This window comes from Zootoca vivipara, chromosome Z2 (assembly GCF_965207765.1).
Source record: "Zootoca vivipara chromosome Z2, rZooViv2.hap1.1, whole genome shotgun sequence".
Taxonomy (NCBI): domain Eukaryota; kingdom Metazoa; phylum Chordata; class Lepidosauria; order Squamata; family Lacertidae; genus Zootoca; species Zootoca vivipara.
The window spans coordinates 2,261,683-2,282,604 of record NC_142585.1 but is presented as its reverse complement, the minus strand read 5'-3'; the positions used below and the strand labels follow the sequence as shown (position 1 = coordinate 2,282,604).

Here is a 20,922-nt window from a genome sequence, read left to right as displayed (position 1 = left end):
ATCTTCAAATAACTTCTCGGTGATTAAATACTACTTATCTCTTCTCAGCTTTTTTCTATCGTGTTTCCTTTTCTGAATCTTCCTTCCCCATTGTCACTGTTGCATGTAGCCAAATATTGTCTATTCTGTACTATCTTCCTCACTAATTCACCAATCAGACTGAATGTTTCTCAGTGAAGAGCAACAGGCTTCAAATTAGTTAAGAACAATAAAAATGGTGTTAAAGTAACATATTTTTCCTCTGGCTATTAGCACATAGAGATAGCTGCTCTAGACTTTTGCTCAAATTCTCAGTAAGAGCTGGACTGTAAATATTCAAATGCATTTTAAACTACACAATTTCAGCATGAAATTTTTGTGGTTTCAAGTGCAGATTTGTGTGTTTGATTTTAGACTTCTGAATCACTCTACGTCAGCAAGTACAAGAAATAGACCAAAACAGACCATGGAATCAGAAAAAAGGTATCAGTTGTGCCTTTCTTAGTAGTAAAATACTTTGGGTGAACCCTGTGGTGGTGGTGGGGATGGGGATGGTTGAATAAAGGCTGCTTGAGAAGTGCCTAATTCGTTCTCAAAAGTTCCACATTACCTTCAGATAGTAAAAATTGATTCTAGAATATATCACTGTGCAAGGGTGCTCTTCATCGCCTGAGCTCTGCAAGTGCGGCTTTCTCCCGATTGAAGTGCAGAGTGTTTGAGGACCGGGACATTCGCAGGGAAACCAAAGTGCTTGTTTACAAAGCTATTGCACTACTAACCTTACTATATGCTTTTGAAACATGGACCACTTATAAACGCCATCTCCAACTCCTCGAAAGATTCCATCAACAGTGTCTCCCAAAAATTTTTTACGCATTACTTGAGAATACAGACAAACTAATATCAGTGTATTGGAAGAAGCAAAGATCACCAGTGTTGAAGCAATGATTCCTCAACATCAACTTTGTTGGACTGGTCATGTTATGCGGATGCCTGATGATAATCTTCCAAAGCAACTACTCTATTCTGAACTTAAAAATGGAAAGCGTAATGCTGGTGGTCAACAAAAGAGGTTTAAAGACTGTCTCAAGGCAAATCTTTAAAAATGTAGTATAAACACTGACAACTGGGAAACACTGGCCTGCGAGCGCTTCAGTTGGAGAACAGTCTTTACCAAAGGTGTCATGGGCTTTGAAGAAACTCGATCTCAGGATGCAAGGGAGAAACGTGCTAAAAGGAAGGCACGCTTGGCAAATCCACACCGTGATCAACTCCCGCCTGGAAACCAATGTTACCACTGTGGAAGGACATTTGGATCCAGAAATGGCCTCCACAGTCACTTACGGACCCATTGTTAAAACCGTGTTTATGGAAGACAATCTTACTCGACTACGAGTGATCGCCAAAGAAGAAGAAGAAGCTCTTCATAACTGTTGGTTTTGAGGTGTTGTTTCAGAATTAAGCAGCCTACAAAGCTATACATAGATTTCAAGAGTTGAATAAAATATTGGGGGGGGGGAGGTAAGCCCCACCTCACATACCGTATCAACCTTTCTCAACCTGTGGGTCCCCAGATGTTGTTGAACTACAACTCCCATTGCCCTTAGCTAGCAAGGCCAGAGCTCAGGGATGATGGGAGTTGAGGGATGATGGGAGTTGTAGTCTGGGGACCCACAGGTTGAGAACCGCTGCAATTGATCTCAAGACAAAGTGCATGCACACTATATGAATGACAATGCCCATCAACATGGGGGGGGGGAACGACTTCCTCAACTATTTAATTGGGGGGGGGGCAAAGGCACCTAGGCCTCTAGGAGTTGGCTGCCATGCCTGGGACAATTCAAGAAAGCAAAAAAACCCAAAAAACTTCTTGTTTTCCTCCTCTAAAAACTAGGTGCGTCCTATGGTCAGGTGCGTCTTATTATAAGATTTCTCTGCTGTGAACAGCCAGAACATAGTGATTTTCTAGATTGGTTTATTCCTTAGTAAACAACCTTTCTGAATGTGATTACCCACACCTGCTCAGCCCATGATTTCCCTCCCTCCCCCTTTTAAAACATATGTCTAGGTCATTTAGATACAAGACTCTTTTTTGCTGATAAGTATATAATTGTAAGTTGCTTGACTTGGCTTAGTGTAAAAGATGAAAAAATCAATTCTAACAAACTGTGTGTGTTTTCATCTAGCCTTTCAGCAGATGAAGCAAATTCTCCATCATCCCCATACAGTTGGAAGGTAATCCAGAGATACACAAGCATCCAAAATACTGTCTTGAGCAGCTGTGATAGTTCTGCTCCTACTTTCTTGACTGGCTTGATTTCATGGCCACGGTCATGTATGGTGGTAAACTAGCCAAATGTACTATAAAGCCCTGGAGGGAAGTTGACAGTTCTAGCCATTGGCACAAATGTAACAAAAACAGAATACAAAAAGATTGTTTTCTCCCAGAAGTGCTTTAAATTATTGCACTTTTAACTTGCTTTCTCCAGGTGCAAGCCTTTTGAGTAAACTGCCTTGACAAATGTATCAGGCCATTTCTCCCCATTAATGGAGAACTTTCTATTCCATGGTGTAGTGAAACAGACACATGATGAATTGCTGCTGCTGCTGCTGCTGCTATTACCATTACCATCACCATTATCAACCCACACTTCACCCGAAGGTCCCAGGGCAGGAGGTGGTAATAATAATCCTATATAATAAAGTCCCTGTGTCTCTGCGTCCAGTCCCTGTGTCCCTGTGTCCGCGCTACTGCTCATGTGCCCCACGGACACAGGGATTGGACGCGGATGCACACGCTCTCTCTCCCCCCACAACCCCTCTGCCTACCTGTGGCTGCCAACCGCTGCTCCCCGTGCGAGCGAGCGGGCGCCCAGGAGAAGGCCCCCATTCGGCCTGTTTCGGCGGCGACGATGTGTGTGTGGGGCCAGCTGGCCCCCCACGCGGCGCCGCAGAAAGAGGCTGAATCGCGGCCTTTCCCTGGGCGCCCACTGCCCGGCTGGGCTCAGCGGAGCGTCCCGATGAAACAGGCCGCATCGCGGCCTTCTCCCGGGTGCCCACTGCCCAGGTGGGCTCAGCAGAGCGCCCACTGCTAAAGGGAAGGAAGGCCGTGGCCCCGCCGCTCCTCTCACATACCGGTATGTTCTAGCGCCCGTTTTTTTAACGGGCTGAATGACACTAATAATAATAATAATAATACTGTAATAATAATTTATTTGTACTCAGTCCATGTGACTGGGTTGCCCCAGCCACTCTGGGCGGCTTCCAGCATATACACTAGTGGCAAAAATTATGTCAAAACAAGATGACACCTGATTGGGACCTAAACACGCCTTTTCCTGGTTATTTGGCTGTAACTTTTGATAGAATACAGGGTAAAGAAGTGCGTCTTCAGCATTCCTCAGAAGCTGTATAATGAAGGTGTCAGACACACCTGCTGGGAAGGAACTTTACAGTTTAGGGGACATCACAGATAATGCCCTTTCCTGAGTCTACCCAAGCCTCTGAGGGCATAGGAACTATCAAGAGGGCCCCTTTTGCTGATCTTGGCACCCAGGAGAGTGTGGGGAAGGAAGCAGTCTTTCAGATACAGTGGTACCTCAAGTTACAGATACTTCAGGTTACAGACTCTGCTAACCCAGAGATAGTACCTTGGGTTAAGAACTTTGCTTCAGGATGAGAAGAGAAATCATGCGGCGGCAGCGAAACAGCAGCAGTGGGAGGCCCCATTAGCTAAAGTGGTACCTCAGGTTAAGAACAGTTTCAGGTTAAGAACGGACCTCCAGAATGAATTAAGTTCTTATCCTGGGGTACCACTGTATTTGAGGCATGCTTATTCCAGAGACATGGAAGTTTATAAAACTACATGCAGCAACCTGGTTGGCATTATTTAGCCATGAGGAGATTAAAAGCTTTCACGCGTGTGTTCAGCTAAACACAATTTAGCATTATCCCCAAGATGTAGTTAATTTTATGACCGTTTATCACTTCTCAGCCTTCTGGCTAAGATCAAGTGTAGCGGTTTATTGAAACAAGCCAGCTTCATGAACCACAATTTGAAACTGGCTTGTTTGAGTATACCATAGTTTAATCACAGTTTGTCCATATTCAGATATAATGCTAAACTCTGGCTAATTAAAAATGGAAGCAGAATGGCCACATCAAAGGAGTTTGTATAAAGCACACCTTAGTGCTGTGCCTGAATGAGGTAGTTGTGTGCATCAGTCTCTTCAGATATTTTTCACTACATTCTCTTGTATGTCCTGTACCCAACTGTAAGGCTACTTAAATAGGAACATAATGACAATAAATTGGAAAATTAGTGACCACTGTAATATTTTAATAGTCATTTTATTACCCTAACCTTCCTACTTTTCCTCTCAGAAACTTTTTACACACAGTATTGTTATCTTAAACAAAAAGGTTGGTACCAAATGTAATTCAATTTCTTGACTAGAAGTAGGAACATCTTCATTGTTCTGATCAGCAAGTTTACAATGCCCTAAGTAAGAAGTAATGATGGGTGAATCCAGCTGTGCAGCCAGTAGACAGGTGGAACACAACTCTTCTCTGATTTTCAGAGCTCTTTGTTTAGGACAGGAGTGGGGATCCTCAAGAGCAGGGACCATATGTGACCCTCCAAGGCTGTGTAGGAACCTCTGACTTTTGCATCACTGACCTGTAGCCTATTATGCATCTGTTGCCCCAAACCCCACTGGCACTTAGCCACTAGAAGGCAGCCCATGAAAGAATGTGATCTTTGACTGTGAAAAAGGTTCCACATCCCTGGTTTGGGGAGCCCCTACTTATTTTTTCATTGAGGGTGGTTCCAGCAGACCACTCTGAGGACCAGGCTTTACGTAATTTAATCTGAACTGCTTGCTGGAAGGTCAGAGTGGAATTTTTGGTTTTACGAAGCAACTTATTTCTCCCATCAGTCACTGGAGAATCGGAAGGACCACCCAGATGAGCAGCACTGGCCGGACATGCAGCCAGTTATCTGGCAAAATGAGGAGAGGAGGCGGAGCAAGCAAATCAGAAAAGAATATTTCAAGGTATGTTGTTCCTTTATGGTGGCAAATTTGATGCTTAATCTGATTAGCGGCCTGAGTATCTCTACAAAAATTAAGATTTTATTATTAAAAAAAGAAAGCCTAGGTTAAGGTATCACCCTGGCCATACTTTTTGGCAAGGGACAACTGAAATAGAATTTCCCCCCTCAACAGCATATTGTTGAATGACAGCTCAAGTTGTCAAATACTAGTTGGTTTTGTGCATTAATTCATGTTGCATGTTCAGCTTGTGAGGATTGCTTTACTGTGAACTAGTGCTTTCCTAGCTTTTCTGTTTTAAGGCAATAAGCATTTGGAGGATATGCAAGGAAAATATACGTTGTGTCTGGCTGTACTTACAGACTGAGGTCCAAAACCTAGATCCACTGAGGCCCTTGATTTCCTTACTGAATAAAATGAAAATAAAGAGCAATTTTGTATGGTTATCACAGGAAGTGCTGAAAAGCACTTTATGTAGCTAAGTGCTGTGTGATTGACATTGCTTTGTACAAATTGAGCATACTGGAAGAAAATCCATTCAGTGAACAAAAATTCTCCCCCCCAGATTCCACTCTCTTACTTGAAATTTGGTATAATTTAAAGAGATTGCAACTCTTCACACAAAGAGTTCCTAAATAGCCAGTTTCTCACATTTGTTGTTGTTGTTGTTGTTTAGTCATTTAGTTGTGTCCGACTCTTCTTGACACCATGGACCAGAGCACGCCAGACACTCCTGTCTTCTACTGCCTCCTGCAGTTTGGTCAGACTCATCTTCGTAGCTTCAAGAACACTGTCCAACCATCTCGTCCTCTGTCGTCCCCTCCTCCTTGTGCCCTCCATCTTTCCCAACATCAGGGTCTTTTCCAGGGAGTCTTCTCTTCTCATGAGGTGGCCAAAGTATTGGAGCCTCAGCTTCAGGATCTGTCCTTCCAGTGAGCACTCAGGGTAGATTTCCTTAAGAATGGATAGGTTTGATCTTGCAGTCCATGGGACTCTCAAGAGTCTCCTCCAGCACCAGAATTCAAAAGCATCAATTCTTTGGCAACCAGCCTTCTTTATGATCCAGCTCTCACTTCCATACATCACTACTGGGAAAACCATGGCTTTAACTATACGGACCTTTGTCGGCAAGGTGATGTCATAGAAACATAGAATGATAGAGTTGGAAGAGACCACAAGGGCCATCCAATCCAACTCCAGGGAACACCATCAAAGCATTCTTGACAAATGGCTGTCAGGCCTCTGCTTAAAGACCTCCAAAGAAGGAGACTCCACCACATTCCTTGGAAGCAAATTCCACTGCCAAACAGCTCTTACTGTCAGGAAGTTCTTCCTAATGTTTAGGTGGAATCTTCTTTCTTGTAGTTTGAATCCATTGCTCCATGTCCGCTTTTCTGGAGCAGCAGAAAACAACCTTTCTCCCTCCTCCATATGACATCCTTTCATATATTTGAACATGGCTATCATATCACCCCTTAACCTTCTCTTCTCCAGGCTAAACATACCCAGTTCCCTAAGCCGTTCCTCATAAGGCATCGTTTCCAGGCCTTTGACCATTTTGGTTGCCCTCTTCTGGACACGTTCCAGCTTGTCAGTATCCTTCTTGAACTGTGGTGCCCAGAACTGGACACAGTACTCCAGGTGAGGTCATACCAGAGCAGAATAGAGTGGTACTATTACTTCCCTTGATCTAGATGCTATACTCCTATTGATGCAGCCCAGAATTGCATTGGCTTTTTTTGCTGCTGCATCAGCCTGTTGACTCATGTCAAGTTTGTGGTATACCAAGACTCCTAGATCCTTTTCTCATGTTCTGCTCTCAAGCCAGGTGTCTCCCATCCTGTAATTGTGCCGTTCATTTTTCTGCCCAAGCATAGTACGTTTGCTTTGGCCCAGTTGTCTAATCTGTTAAGGTCATTTTGAAGTGTAATTCTGTCCTCTGGGACAGAATTAGCCACCCCTCCCAATCTGCAAACCTGCTCAGGATGCCCTCAAGCCCATCATCCAAGTCATTGATAAAGATGTTGAATAAGACTGGGCCCAGGACAGAACCCTGTGGCACCCCACTAGTCACTTCTCTCCAGGATGAAGAGGAGCCATTGATGAGCACCCTTTGGGTTCAGTCAGTCAGCCAATTACAAATCCACTAAATGGTAGCATTGTCTAGCCCACATTTTACTAGCTTCTTTACAAGAATATCATGGGGCACCTTGTCAAAGGCCTTGCTGAAATCAAGATAGGCTACATCCACAGCGTTCTCTTCATCTACCAGGCTTGTAATTCTGTCAAAAACTGAGATCAGATTAGTCTGACATGACTTATTTTTCAGAAACCCATGCTGACTTTTATTGATCATAGTGTTTCTTTCTAGAGTGCTCACAGACCGTTTGCTTAATGATCTGCTCTAGAATCTTTCCTGGTATTGATGTCAGGCTGACTGAGCGGTAATTGTTTGGGTCCTCTCTTTCCTCCCTTTTGAAAATAGGGACAACATTTGCCCTCCTCCAGTCTGCTGGAACTTTGCCTGTTCTCCAGGAATTTTCAAAGATTATTGCCAGTGGTTCTGAAATCACCTCTGCTTTTTAAGATGCTGTCTAGGTTTGTCATTGCTTTTCTCCCAAGAAGCAGGCATCTTTTAATTTCATGACTGCTGTCACCAACTGCAGTGATCATGGAACCCAAGAAAGTAAAATCTCCCACTGCCTCCATTTATTCCCTTTCTATTTGCCAGGAGGTGATGGGACCAGTGGCCATGATCTTAGTTTTTTTGATGTTGAGCTTCAGACCATATTTTGCGCTTTCCTCTTTCACCCTCATTAAAAGCTTCTTTAATTCCTCCTCCATTTATGCCATCAAGATTGTATTATCAGCATATCTTAGGTTGTTGATATTTCTTCTGGCAATCTTAATTCCGTTTTGGGATTCATCCAGTCCAGCCTTTCGCATGATGAATTCTGCATATAAGTTAAATAAGCAGGGAGACAATATACAGCCTTGTCGTACTCCTTTCCCAATTTTGAATCAATCAGTTGTTCCATATCCAGTTCTAACTGTAGCTTTTTGTCCCACATAGAGATTTCTCAGGAGACAGATGAGGTGATCAGGCACTCCCATTTCTTTAAGAACTTGCCATAGTTTGCTGTGGTCGACACAGTCAAAGGCTTTTGCATAGTCAATGAAGCAGAAGTAGATGTTTTTCTGGAACTCTCTGGCTTTCTCCATAATCCAGCGCATGTTTGCAATTTGGTCTCTGGCTCTTCTGCCCCTTCGAAATACAGCTTGCACTTCTGGGAGTTCTTGGTCCACATACTGCTTAAGCCCGCCTTGTAGAATTTTAAGCATAACCTTGCTAGCGTGTGAAATGAGTGCAATTGTGAGGTAGTTGGAGCATTCTTTGGCACTGCCCTTCTTTGGGATTGGGATGCACACTGATCTTCTCCAATCCTCTGGCCATTGTTGAGTTTTCCAAACTTGCTGGCATAGTGAGTGTAGCACCTTAACATGCACACAATCTAAATACAAAAACTACTCCTTTGAAAAACAGCTGAAGTTCAGTGCTACAGTACTTCAGTGTCAACTTCCATCTTCGTCCATTCAAAGCATATAACAAAAGCCTAATTTGACTTATTTGAACCTCAGACAATGGTTTATACCAAACTCTCTTTTTTAAAAGTTGATGCAAATTATGGAAGAGAAGAAGAAGAAGAAGAAGAAGAAGAAGAGGCTGAAAGCGTGCAAAAAGAGTTTGAGCAGGATTATGCTCTAGGGCAGTGATGGGCAACCTTTTGAGCTTGGTGTGTCAAAATCCGCCAAAAAAACTGAGTATAACTCGGGTGGTGTGTCACTTCGAGAAAAATGAAATATAATTTCATGATATTTATAGTTTAAATAACAAAAATGTATAATTGTAATATATAACTGTATTTAATAAACCAATAACTAATTGTTTAACTTTTTTAAAAAAAAAATATAAAAAAAATATTTAAAGGGGGAGGGGAGGCAAAACCCAGTGGTCTTTCCCAGTGGGACTCTGGGCTCAGGCCTTCCTCCAACAGGTTGGGCCTGTGCCTCCTCGTGGCCCTCTTCAGCCCACCTCTCCTCTCACTCCCACTCCTTGAGAGGAGGTTTAAAATGCATTGGGGTTGACCCCCTCTTTCCCTTGTGCTTTTTTTTGCGCCCACCATGGTCTCCTGCTTCAGTCTCCCAGATTTTTAACAGCTTCCCGGCTTTGTTCCACCCAGCCTTCTACCACAGTATTTTAATTATTATTATTATTATTATTATTATTATTATTTTAAAGAAAAGGGGGGGAGGGGAAAGGCTCCCCTCTCAAAAACAGTCAGACAAGCAGGTTTAAATTTAAAGGCAGGCCAACAACAGTGACAAAAGTGGGAGGGGGGGTGAGAAGTGGGGTAGGTGAGTGGGGTAGGTGGGGTAGGCATTTCTCTTTGACTTTGTGTTGAACTCTAGAACCAGAAACACAGCTTAAATTTGAAAGTAAGAGTTTACCACCAGAGGGCATTCCCTGCTTTCTGAGGATAGAACACATTCCCTTGGAACCCAGTGAGCATAACTGAGGTTTCTGTGCAAAGCTTCAAGTTGGATTGAAATATAGAATGTTTTCCATTATGAAGCTGACTTTGTCAGATGTTTCACTCATGACACTTAAAAATTCAGGGATGTACTGTAAGACAAGCAAGCGCAATACAACGTCACACTTCAAAGCAAACTATATTTTAAATCAGTATTTGATTGATATTTGCGGTTAAAATGGTCACGTAGCCGCTTCAGAATCCTCCCTCTCCCCAATCCATGCAGTTTCCATGTTGGGTTCCAAAAAAGGGGGCTGCATCTGTTGAGATGGGGCAGGAGGAGTACCGTATTCGCTCCACAAGACGGACCTGACCATAAGACACACCTAATTTTTAGAGGAGGAAAGGGGGAAAGCCCTGGGTTTTTTTTGGGGGGGGGGAATCAGCTCAAAGTTGTGCAGCTTCTTTTGCAAATGGGAAATGCCCTGTTTTGGGGGGCATCAGCTCACAGTTGTGCAGCTTTTTTTGCAAAGGGGGAAAGCTCCATTTTTGAGTATCAGCTCAAAGTTGTTGAGCTTGCTTTGCAAAGGAAAAAAATCCTGTTTTTATGGGGTTCAACTCACAGTTCTGCAGCTTCTTTAGGAAAGGAAAGGGAGCCATTTCTACAGTTTCCAGACAGATAATCTAATCAGCCAGTCACATGCTGCTGGGGAAGAAAACATACTCCTCTGCAGAACATTCAACTATGGAGGCCTGGGCAAGGGGGCAGGGCTGGGGCCGGGAAGGGAGTTAGTTTCCCTTATCTCCCTCCCCAATCTCTTGCAATCAGCTGCTGAGTGGCTTCCTTTCAACACTGTCTTTCCCTCTTGTTAGACTTTAGCTCTTTCTTAAAAAAAAAAAACACTATCTGCTTTTCGCCCCTGGGCAATTCGGCTGCAGGGACCACGCATTCACTCCATAAGATACACAGACATTTCCTTGTGGAGCAAAAAATCCGGTAATCATAAGCTGCCTGAGTAAAGAATTTCTTTGCCTTAACTGAATAATCAGTGAGAGTTGGTGTGACTGTATGGGTGATGAGGCAAAGAATTCTTTTGGCGGTATTTTACTGAGATGACATGTGAATGGGGTCCTTGCTCAAACTTGTAGATACTGTGATTTAAGGAAGTAGTGGTGGCAGGTACTGTTCAAAACCATGTGTGCAGATGGGGTTAGTTTTGGATATGTCTGGATTAAGAAATACAAGTTACAGACATTTAGTATTATTTCACTTATATTGCAGTGCAGGCAGAGAGGAATCCTGTAGCTCCAAACTTTCAGAGCCTCACCTTTAACCTAGAGATGGGGAACCTGTGGTCCTCTAGATCGTAGCCTCCCAACATCCCTTGTCAAAATGGCTGGGGATCAGGGATCGTCCAAAACGGCTTTGAAGTTCACATCATGATAATTGTTTCATAATATTTGAGCTGGCAATATATCTCAAAGCACAACGTGTGTAAGGTGATACCTGGTTTTCAGTATCATGATAACTCACCAGCTCAACACTGCAATGTTATCAGCAGCTAAACCTCACATTCTCACCTGCTAAACATTGAAGTGTTAAGACTAGGGCTGGGCAATAACAGCTTTTCAACATCATGGTGTATCACCAGCCAAAAATCTTGGTTTGGCAATATACTGCAATGTTGAAAAACAAGTTGCATTGGCCTCTGCCTGTGAGGCACCTGGTGTAGCTGCTTCAGCTCTCACCGCAGGAACTAAGGCAGTTTCACCCCGGGGCTCATGGGCTGGGACAATACAGCTTAGCTGGGGATTGGGAAGGTTCCCCCTCCCCAGCACAGATAGCCCCGGCAGTCCCCCCACTCATGGGCAAGTGGGCAGAACACCAGCGCTCCTTTAACTGCTCGCTGCAGGGAGTACCAACCATACTCCCCTCAGCTGAGCAGTTTCACAGAGCCCCCACACCACCGCTGGCTCACAGGAGGGGGTGGGGGGCTCCTTTAACTGCTCGGCTGAGGTAAGGGCAGCTGAACACTCTTCATTCGAGCAGTTAAAGATGCAGAGGGGGGAACAAACTGTATCGGCACCTCTCCTTGTTTCTCCTTCTGCATCGTATGAGGGCAGAGTACAATGATGGTTTCGCTCAGCGATATATCGCTGGTGATACTGCCACTGCTCATGAGTCCCTCTGCTAGCAGCACCACTGCGGGAAGGAACTCTTCTGGCAGTGACAGAGAGTGACAGCAGTGTACTGTGAGGCCTCACGGCGGGGGGAAGTGGCAGGTATAACGGCATTGGCCTGTGAGGCCTCGCAGTGCTGATAGGATTTAGAAGCAGAAGCGGCAGTGGCCTGCAGGGACTCGTAGCAGCGACAGGAGATGACGAGGCCTTACGGCAGCACAAGCAGTAAGGCTTGCGTGGCCTTTCCATGGTGGAAAGAAGTGGCAGCGGCCTGCAAGTCCTCCTAGCGGTAGTTGGAGGCGGACAAAGCTGTGACAGCCTGCCTCAGCAAGGCTTGTAGGCCACCTCTACTTCTGCCAACATCTCCTGCTGCCACCACAAGGCCTCACAGATCGCCATGGTTGTGACCACCATGACAAGGCCTTGCAGGCCATCACCGCTTTTGCCACTGCTGCAAGGCCTTGCAGGCTGCCACCACTACTGCCGCCACCACTGCAAGGCCTTGCAGGCTGCCACTGCTTCTGCCCCCCCCCCGATTCTGCCATCCTCAGGCTGCTGCCGCTTCTGTCTCCTACCAGGCCTGCTGGCAGTTTGACAGTCTCAGATTATTTGTATTCACTATGACTCATTGCTGTACTTTGGATTGTCCTAAATATTGCCATTTGTTAACCAAGCCCAAAACCAAAAGTCCTGTTGGGATGCATTTTGGCTTGCCTGCTGCTGAAAGTGACCATGAAGTGATTGATAATATCATCATTTATCAGTTTTAGACCTTTAAGTAGTAGCAGTTTCCATTGATATATCATGATGTTTACCTGTTGATATATCACAATATTGAAACTATTAGGAATAATTGGAGTTGAAGTCCAGCAACACCTGGAAGACCACAAGTTCCCCACCACACCCTAAAGCAGTTTTGTTCTGGAAATAGTAATTTTATAGAAAGGCAGTTGCTAAACTAGCTTCCTCAACATCCAGTTTTGAGTACATTGTGGAGAAGAAACACATTCCATGCTGTGGCTTTGCGAAAGACATTTGCAATATGGAAGGAAGTAAAATATATGTCCTTCCGTTTATTTTTGCTTAGAACATGTAATATGTTTTGTTGTACTTGAAGATTTAAGCTGCGGATCGTTAACCCGTGGGCAGGATTCAGCCCACTCAATCACAATAATTGCCAGTTGCCACCCTAAAATGCCCATGAGACTTTTGACATTGTGGACAGCATGAAAAGGCATGAGCTGTGGCCACAGGTCCAGAAGGCAACAGCACAGCTAAGGAGTGGATTCTGGAAACATCACATAAATGATATGCTATAAACAGCTATTTAAAACAAACTGTTTGCCTTTCAGTACAAGTCTTCCCGGAAGAGTTCAAGTGGCAATGAAAATGATGAGGTGAGTTAGCACTGTGATAAGAAGCCACTACATAAGGAATTGGAACTTGTGCTGATCCAATTGGCTGTAATATCACCAGAAATCTTACTTTAGGCTCATGCACAAAACTTCTGAACCTCTGGGAAACCGATGCTGCTTGTAAAGATGGAATTCATTCTGTCCAGTGTAGGGTAGCTTGATGCTTTGTTTCCATGGTGTCTTGTCAGCATGAGTTTCTAAAGTGTTGAGGCTCAGTTCCTCGAACTTCGCATTGAGTTTAGGGTCTCCCCCACTTTTTTCACCTATTGCTTCTCTCATTGTCACTGCCAACTCCACTAAGTGATTTAACAGTGGCAGTGCATGCTGGTAATGTTAATTTTTTAAGGTGCTGTCTCTGTATTAGGCGGCAAATGGGGTAAGGTGCACACTTTTCATTTCTAGCAGTTTTGATTTGAATCAGCTTTGTTGTTTTGAAAGAGTGGGTATTCTGGAATGCAGGAACCAGTGGGATCTTTGGTTTTCTTAAAACCTTGACATAAAAAAAATTCTTTGACAAAGTGGTTTTAAAATGAAAAAAAAGGAGAAGAAAGCAAGACACCCAAACACATGCACTGCAGGAATTGTTTTGCTTCGGGTCTTTGACTGAAATGTTACCTCAAATCGGGCAAAATGTGATAAAATGGGAAAATGTGATAAACCCAGTCATTGCCTGAATGCAGAAGTGTCCAGGTCATAGTTTCTACTTAAAAGTTCACTGGCAGAATTCCTAGTGCAGCTGGATCGTGTGTGTGTGTGTGTGTGTGTCCCAACTCCCCTCTGTCTTTATATTGTTGAAGCTTCCCAAATAACACCTAGTTTTTAATTAATCACTTAATAAGTTTATTCACCAGATACACTGAGTTCTTCAACTTAAGGGGGTTGGTGGATGTCTCAGGGGCAAACTCCAGTGGGAATTTAGAAAGATTAAGAAGCCAGATATCTTTTTTTTAAAAAAAGCTCATACAAAAAGACCCGGACTTCTATATCTGACCATTTGATGACAGTTAATAGCTTTACTGTAGATGTTGACCACACTCCCCAGTGAATACTAGGGCTTCCCATTGTTAGCTTTGTGCTCAGTTCTTTGCTTTCTCCAGCTGGCCATGGCATCCAGTTTGAACTCTCCAGCAGACAGTTTCCCGAGTTCAGCGCCATAAATGCAGTATTAAAAATGGCACACTGTTCCACTTGCAGAAGGATGAAGGTTCAGAAACTTTCCAAATCCTTCATTGTGAAACTGCTGAGCAATCATGTCTTAGTTGTTGCTGCTATTTTGGTGTGCATACAAATGTTTAATCATACATCTATGTATAAGAATACTTGTATATCATGCATATTCATAATCATGCAATTTTTTATTTTAAAACATATCTTTCATTTTATAATTCCATCCTTTTGGTTTCTTTTTAGCAAGACAGTGATAATACTAATGTGTCCCCACAGTCTCCTGTGTCGTCCGAGGTACAAGTGTGTTTGTGTCAGTGTGTTTTTCACTACCTGTTAACACCGCCGCATGGAAATCACATGAAATGTGTCATTCTTTGCTAAATTAGAGAATACTGTACAACGGCAGTTCTTTTGAAGAATTACCTGTATATTATACATTACCTACAATGTATGTCAGAAAAACACAGAAAAGTAAGCTTCTAACTGCTTAAGGTATATCCCATTTTCATGACCAAAAAAATAAAAATTAAAAAAATTATTGAATGAATTTTTGATGAATTAATGTTTTAAGTGTTGCTTGTGTTCCAAAGAAAAGATTCCCCTGTGTAAGCCCCATTCTTTTCCTTGGGGCTTCCCCTGGCGACAGCCAATGTTTGCTACGCAAGCAAAGAAGCAAAAAAAAAAAAAATATCAAGGACTCAGGCCAAAATGATGATTTGCTAGATATGTGGTTTTCAAGTCTTAAGTGAATTTTATTTCCTTTACATATGAGATGAAAACTCCAGGACAAGGCCCTGTTTCGATATTCTTCCTTAGCTGGAAAATTGAGAGACCCTATGTTAATTATCATGTCGAAGTATTGTAATATATTTACAGTATAAATTCACAAATGTATATATGTATATACCTTAACTTAAAGTTCAACCGTATCGCTGCAGCTTTAATTTTTTTCCAGTAAATTGTACTAAAATATATTGCAATCTGAATTGTACCACTGTTACTTTAACGCTTTAGCAGACCACACCTTATCTTTCCTTTAAATTCCACAAACGTATTGAGTCAGTTACTTTGACATAATTGGTATACTTCGACCTTGAAACTCCAAGGGATTTACGTAAGATTAACTTGCTTTGGATATTTCCTATATATATGTGTGTGTAAATTTCATATATACATTTATAAATTTATACTGTGAATATATTACAATACTTCGACATGATAATTAACATAGGGTCTCTCAATTTTCCAGCTGAGGAAGAATATCGAAACAGGGCCTTGTCCTGGAGTTTTCATCTCATATGTAAAAGGAATAAAATTCACTTAAGACTTGAAAATCGTATATCTAGCAAATCATCATTTTGGCCTGAGTCCTTGGTATTTTTTTGCTTCTTTGCTTGCAAGTTCCACCAAGAGCGCCAATGTCTTTAGTTAATGTCTGTTACACATGCAGAGAAGAGAGAAAGGAGTGAGCAATCTTGGTGTAGCATCTCCCCCAATACAGTATTATAATTGAGCTAAATTTTTTAAGAAAGCACAACATTTCCCCCTTTCCATCAAGGAAGACTTGGCACATAAAAACAATCTTCTGTGTGACTTTAGTTACGTTTTGGGGCCTTCTGACATCTCCCTTCTCCCCCCACCCCTAGGATTATGAAAGGGCCGATGGCAGTTCTCATGGTCCTTTTGGACTGAAGCCCAGATCAGGTAGGCACCATTCCACACATGCTGAACATCTAAGGGATGCATGAAAAATAGGTTATTTTGGAGGTGGCAAAAGGATAGAACTGCTCTTATCAGTCTTGCTTTGGGTTTCTTAGAAGCTGGGATATATAATCCATATATTTTCACATATGCTGAAATTGCATGAGAAGTCCATCACAAACTGCTGTAAGAGAATCAAATAGTCACAATAGAAGGTGATCTTCAGCAGAGAATCATACAGAGGTGGCCAGGAAGGATGTGAATAGTCATATGCAGGTTGTACAAAACTAGCAAAGGTTATTTGGTTGTATCCAGCTCAGTTGAATCATTAAAATGAGTTGTTGTGGCTTGATGTCCCTGAGTCTGCTTTTAAGCCTGACTTAGTTGGACACCACCCTGGAATTGTATGCTTCACCACACTGTCAACAATATGCTTGATTTCTGTTGATTTGCGTAAATCCAGAGTGTTCTTCATCCAGGTTCCCACAGAAAGCTATTTTCTGATTGAAGTCATCAAGTGGTACAGGAACGTTCTTACATTTACTGAGCTTAGTTTTAATATCAGTGGCTTTTTGTCTTGCTGGTAGTGACTCTTGTGAACAGTGCAGTTAAGGAAACAAAACCTCCTCAAATTTTCCTTGTCCCATTTGCAGCTTTTGGCCGCTCTCGCCAGGACTACGGTGCTGTAGACCCCGGATTCACAATGAGGAGGAAAATGGAGCACTTAAGGGAAGAGAGAGAACAAATAAAGCAGCTGCGCAATGTAATTTTATTCTGTCTGAAACGAATTCCTTGGTTTGCAGAGTTAACATTCATGTCATTTGAATGTGTTTAGTTAAATAATACACACAGAAAATATGAAACCTGTCTTCTTTTAAAGTGGCCTTGAAATGAGCATTATCTTTATTGTACTGTACTTTCTTATTTTCCTAGAATCTAGAGTCGCGATTGAAGGTCAGTTTGCCAGATGACATTGGAGCAGCATTAATGGATGGGGTGGTTCTGTGCCATTTAGCTAATCATATAAGACCTCGATCTGTTGCCAGTATTCATGTCCCTTCACCAGCTGTGGTGAGTAACCATCTATTCTCAAAACCAGCATGGCTGTTCCCTTTTTTTACACCCCTTCACAGTGCATTTATGTAAGCCTCCTTATAACCTTGTGAGTTAAGATTAGTTGGCTCCCTTGACCAACTACATTCTTTCTGCAGCTCCCCTGTGGGGCTCAGGAGCCTGGTTCCATCACCCATTTCATGCAGAGCTGGCGGCCTCTCCCCCTTTATCAAACACCCTCATTTGTGGATTGTTCCCTCAGTCTCCTCTCCTCTCCTCTTTGGGAGCCCTCTGGGCAGCTGCTGCTGCCATCCCTGGTCTCTGAGCTGGTGCCCCCCCCACCCCAAAGAGAGGTGCCTCCCAGTGGCACCATTCGCCTGCAGAGCTTATAGCCAGGGCTGCTGCTGTAAAAAAAAAGTTGTGCAAGCCTTTGGGAGGCAGAGACATGAGAGGGCATCAGAGAAGGGAGGGAAGGAAAGAGGGACAAAGACCAGTGTTATCTGCGGCACCCCTGGCCCCCATTCAAGGCACCCCAGGGGGCCATGGCACACTGGTTGAAGACCACTGTTTTAAGCATAGCTGTCAACTTCCGGGTTTGAAAATAAGGGATCAGCAGCCTCACCTGTCCTGGGGACAGTCTACGGTATATCTAACAATCCAGGATAGCAGCGGAAAATGGCGCTGGAATAAGGGAATTTCCAGCAAAAAAAGGGAAAGTTGACAGCTGTGGCTTAGATTAAGGGTTTCCCGCAAAAAAAGGGAGGGTTAGCAGCTATGGTTTTAAGTGATCAAAGCTTCTGCTATTTTATATTTGTAATGTAAAGCTTCAAGTTCTTTGCGAAAATATGAATAATGACAACTGTATCTCTCTCTTAACAGCCTAAACTCAGTATGGCAAAGTGCCGAAGAAATGTTGAAAACTTCCTTGATGCTTGCAAAAAACTAGGTGTCCCACAGGTAAAAATGCTGAAATGATTTTCTGATTGACCAACCAGATCAGCTTAGCTTTTGCTAGATCTTTTGGAAAAGATACATTGTCATCCCTTTTCCAAAATCTGCCTTTCCAGGACTCTGACTAGTGGTCCATATAGCTCAGTACTTACTTTACTGATTGGCAATGGCTCTCCATGATTTCACACTAAAGTCTTCCAACCCTACCTAAAAATGCCAGGGAGTCAACCCGGGCCATTGGTCATTTTGCCTGGGGCTGATGGGAATTGGGAGTCCAATATCATTCGGAGGGCCACAGGTTTCCCCATCTCACTTGTGCAGACCTCAACAATAGTGTGGTTTTATAGGTTTGGGGTGGGGGGTGGGGACCTGTTCAAATGATGAAGAATTTGCTGTTGATTAGTATAAGCTGGAAAAACTTACTAATAACACAGGCACATGCAAGATACATTAGTCCAATGTTCCTCAAATGTGGGTCTCGGCTGTTGTTGGACTACAACTCCCATCATCCCTGACCACTGGTCCTGCAAGCTAGGGATGATGGGAGTTGTAGCTCAACAACGGCTGGGGACCCAGCCTTTCTTCAAAAGGCTGGGGACAGGCCTTTCTTCAAAGTATGAACAATTGTGGGAGGGAGAGGAGGAATGTCTTTAACTTGTTCCAGTAGGAGGAAGGGCTGGAAGTGAAGCCTCCATGGGCTGTATCTGGGTGTGGACCAGAGGTTCCCAATCCCTGAGGAAGTAGGACATTTGAGTAAATTGTTACTCTGGAAAATTAGGGTGTCTGTGTGGGCATTAACAGCAACAAACCATACTGAAAAGTCATTTTCTTTCCCAGGAAAGACTTTGCCTGCCCCATCACATTTTGGAAGAAAGGGGCCTTGTGAAAGTTGGAGTTACTGTTCAGGCTCTTCTTGAAATACCTTCATCTAAAGCATCACAGCTTTCCTGCCTGTAACAGGACACTCAGAGAACCAACTTATTGCCATGATGTGTGTTGATGTGGATTGATTCCAGTTCAGTTTCCTTCAGAGGAACACCCTAAGCCATCAGAAGTGATTGCAGGCCAGATATTGTAGACAGAGCCATACTTTAAGCATATGTGTTATGTTAAACTGACAGTTTTCCAGTATGGTAAAGAATTGTACTGCTTGCTTGCTTAATCCAGAGCCATAAGGGATTTTAAGATTATCAAATTCTCTTTTTCAAGGTAGTACACTTTCTGAGTTCTCTCATTAATATTTCATTATTTCTTTTTCCTATTTTATGCTACACTGTGTTAGGCTGTCTCCTAAGTTTGCTGCACACATTTTATAATGAGCAAGGAACAGAGATGTGGAAATTTTTACATGGCAAAGAGTCCCAACCCGTTGCTGGTTCTTTGTCATGTATGCATTTTGAAAAATGTGCAATGCTGTCTTGCATATATTATGGTTTTAGTGTGTGCATTATGGGCCTCACTAAAAATATAATATGCATAGCAGCATTTAATCACATTTCCATTAAAAGAGGTCTAAAATTATTTTATGTACATTTTTTTCAACAACAACAAAAGAATCACTGCAGCATGGTGTGAGAAATCTGGATGATAAATCATGTAATGCCTTTTTTCAGTTTCCAGAAGATTGTGTTCCTAATTTCTTGCACTTCTTACTGTTGTACCATCTCCCGTATTTTAGTTGGGTGGATGATGATGATGATGTTGATATTGATGATATTGATGATGGTGGTGGCAGAATAAGATACAGTATAAAGGACAAGTTTTATGTGGGTTTTTCAGTATTCTAGGTTGGTGCCAAAATTTTTTTTTCCAGTTGTACTGTAGATTGTTTACATGTGAAGTGCCTGTGATAACTCTTTTACTAGTCTTAAACTTTTTTTTTCAATTTCTTTGTGTCTCAATAGATGCAATGTGTATTTTTTAATATTAGGTTTTTGTAAGATTGGTAACGTAAAGTTTAAAGGACTAACATCTGAGTGTTAGATGTTCTTCAGTTTGCACAGTTTGAATTTATTAGGTTTGGTTTTCTAAAGAAAAAAATGTAAATATGCTTTTATTTATCGTATTTAATTTGATACTTAATCATTTTTTCAATGTATTGTTGGGCAATGGATGCCACTTTCTTTAAATTATTTTCATTGTCTGACACTTAACAGTGACATATGGCGTGATTTAAAATGGGAGTCGTACAGAAGCTTATGAGTTAAGGATGTTGAGGTAAAACTGCCAAATAAATAAATCTCAGGTTTATATTGTGACTTGTCAGGACTTTACATCTTGCTCCTGACTTCTGTTACTTTGGAGTAGTGAAACTGAGCCCTAAGGAAGCTCTATTTTGCAATATTTACAAAAGCGTTGGGCAGCTGGCTGGTTCAGGGCATTGAGCTGTTCCCTCTGCACTGTGTGGTCAGTAATCCTAAAGCTGCAAATCAGGTTTGTTTGTTTGTTTTGTTTGTTTGTGAGGGGCAAGGAGAGATTCCTGTTCCCCCATGTTATTTGCTGTTCTCCCTTTCCCTCTATTTCTGTTGTAACAAAAGTGTTGGGTTGGGGTAAAGAACAGCTGCTGGGCACAGCAGGGTGAAAGGGAGGAAGGGGGATTGCTACATCCTGGCAGCAGCAATGCATGGTCATGCGTCATAAGGCAAAATGGTACCTCCTCTTTTCCTGTACACCCCCCACTACCCCTTTGTACTAGAGCCACAGTTCATGCAGCAGGTCGATGTCCATTATGACACCACTCCCCCACCCCACCCCCCACCCCGGCTAGTGAGAGATTGCACCTCTTATAATCAGTCCATCTTTATCTCTTTCTCCCATCATTTTAGAAGCTATTCTGTGCCCTGACTATTTACAGGCCTTGGAGACAAATCCATCAGTTGCCACAATGGGTGT

At 42.8% G+C, this 20,922-nt stretch overlaps 1 protein-coding gene across 4 annotated transcripts in view; it reads left to right on the top strand.

Annotated features, from left to right (window-relative positions):
* Nucleotides 1-20,288, top strand: part of LRCH2 (leucine rich repeats and calponin homology domain containing 2) — a 59,084-nt gene extending 38,796 nt beyond the window's left edge. For 3 of the 4 annotated variants that reach the window (XM_088664413.1, XM_088664416.1, XM_088664415.1), the window contains 10 exons: nucleotides 394-462; nucleotides 2,166-2,214; nucleotides 4,917-5,033; nucleotides 13,096-13,140; nucleotides 14,569-14,619; nucleotides 15,972-16,029; nucleotides 16,680-16,789; nucleotides 16,960-17,097; nucleotides 17,959-18,036; nucleotides 18,868-20,288. In XM_088664413.1, coding sequence (XP_088520539.1) covers nucleotides 394-462; nucleotides 2,166-2,214; nucleotides 4,917-5,033; nucleotides 13,096-13,140; nucleotides 14,569-14,619; nucleotides 15,972-16,029; nucleotides 16,680-16,789; nucleotides 16,960-17,097; nucleotides 17,959-18,036; nucleotides 18,868-18,987 — 835 coding nt within the window. In that variant the 3' untranslated portion in view covers nucleotides 18,988-20,288. The remainder of the gene's footprint in view (nucleotides 1-393; nucleotides 463-2,165; nucleotides 2,215-4,916; nucleotides 5,034-13,095; nucleotides 13,141-14,568; nucleotides 14,620-15,971; nucleotides 16,030-16,679; nucleotides 16,790-16,959; nucleotides 17,098-17,958; nucleotides 18,037-18,867) is intronic. The other variant, XM_088664414.1, reaches the window with a different exon arrangement.
* Nucleotides 20,289-20,922: the final 634 nt, after the last annotated feature.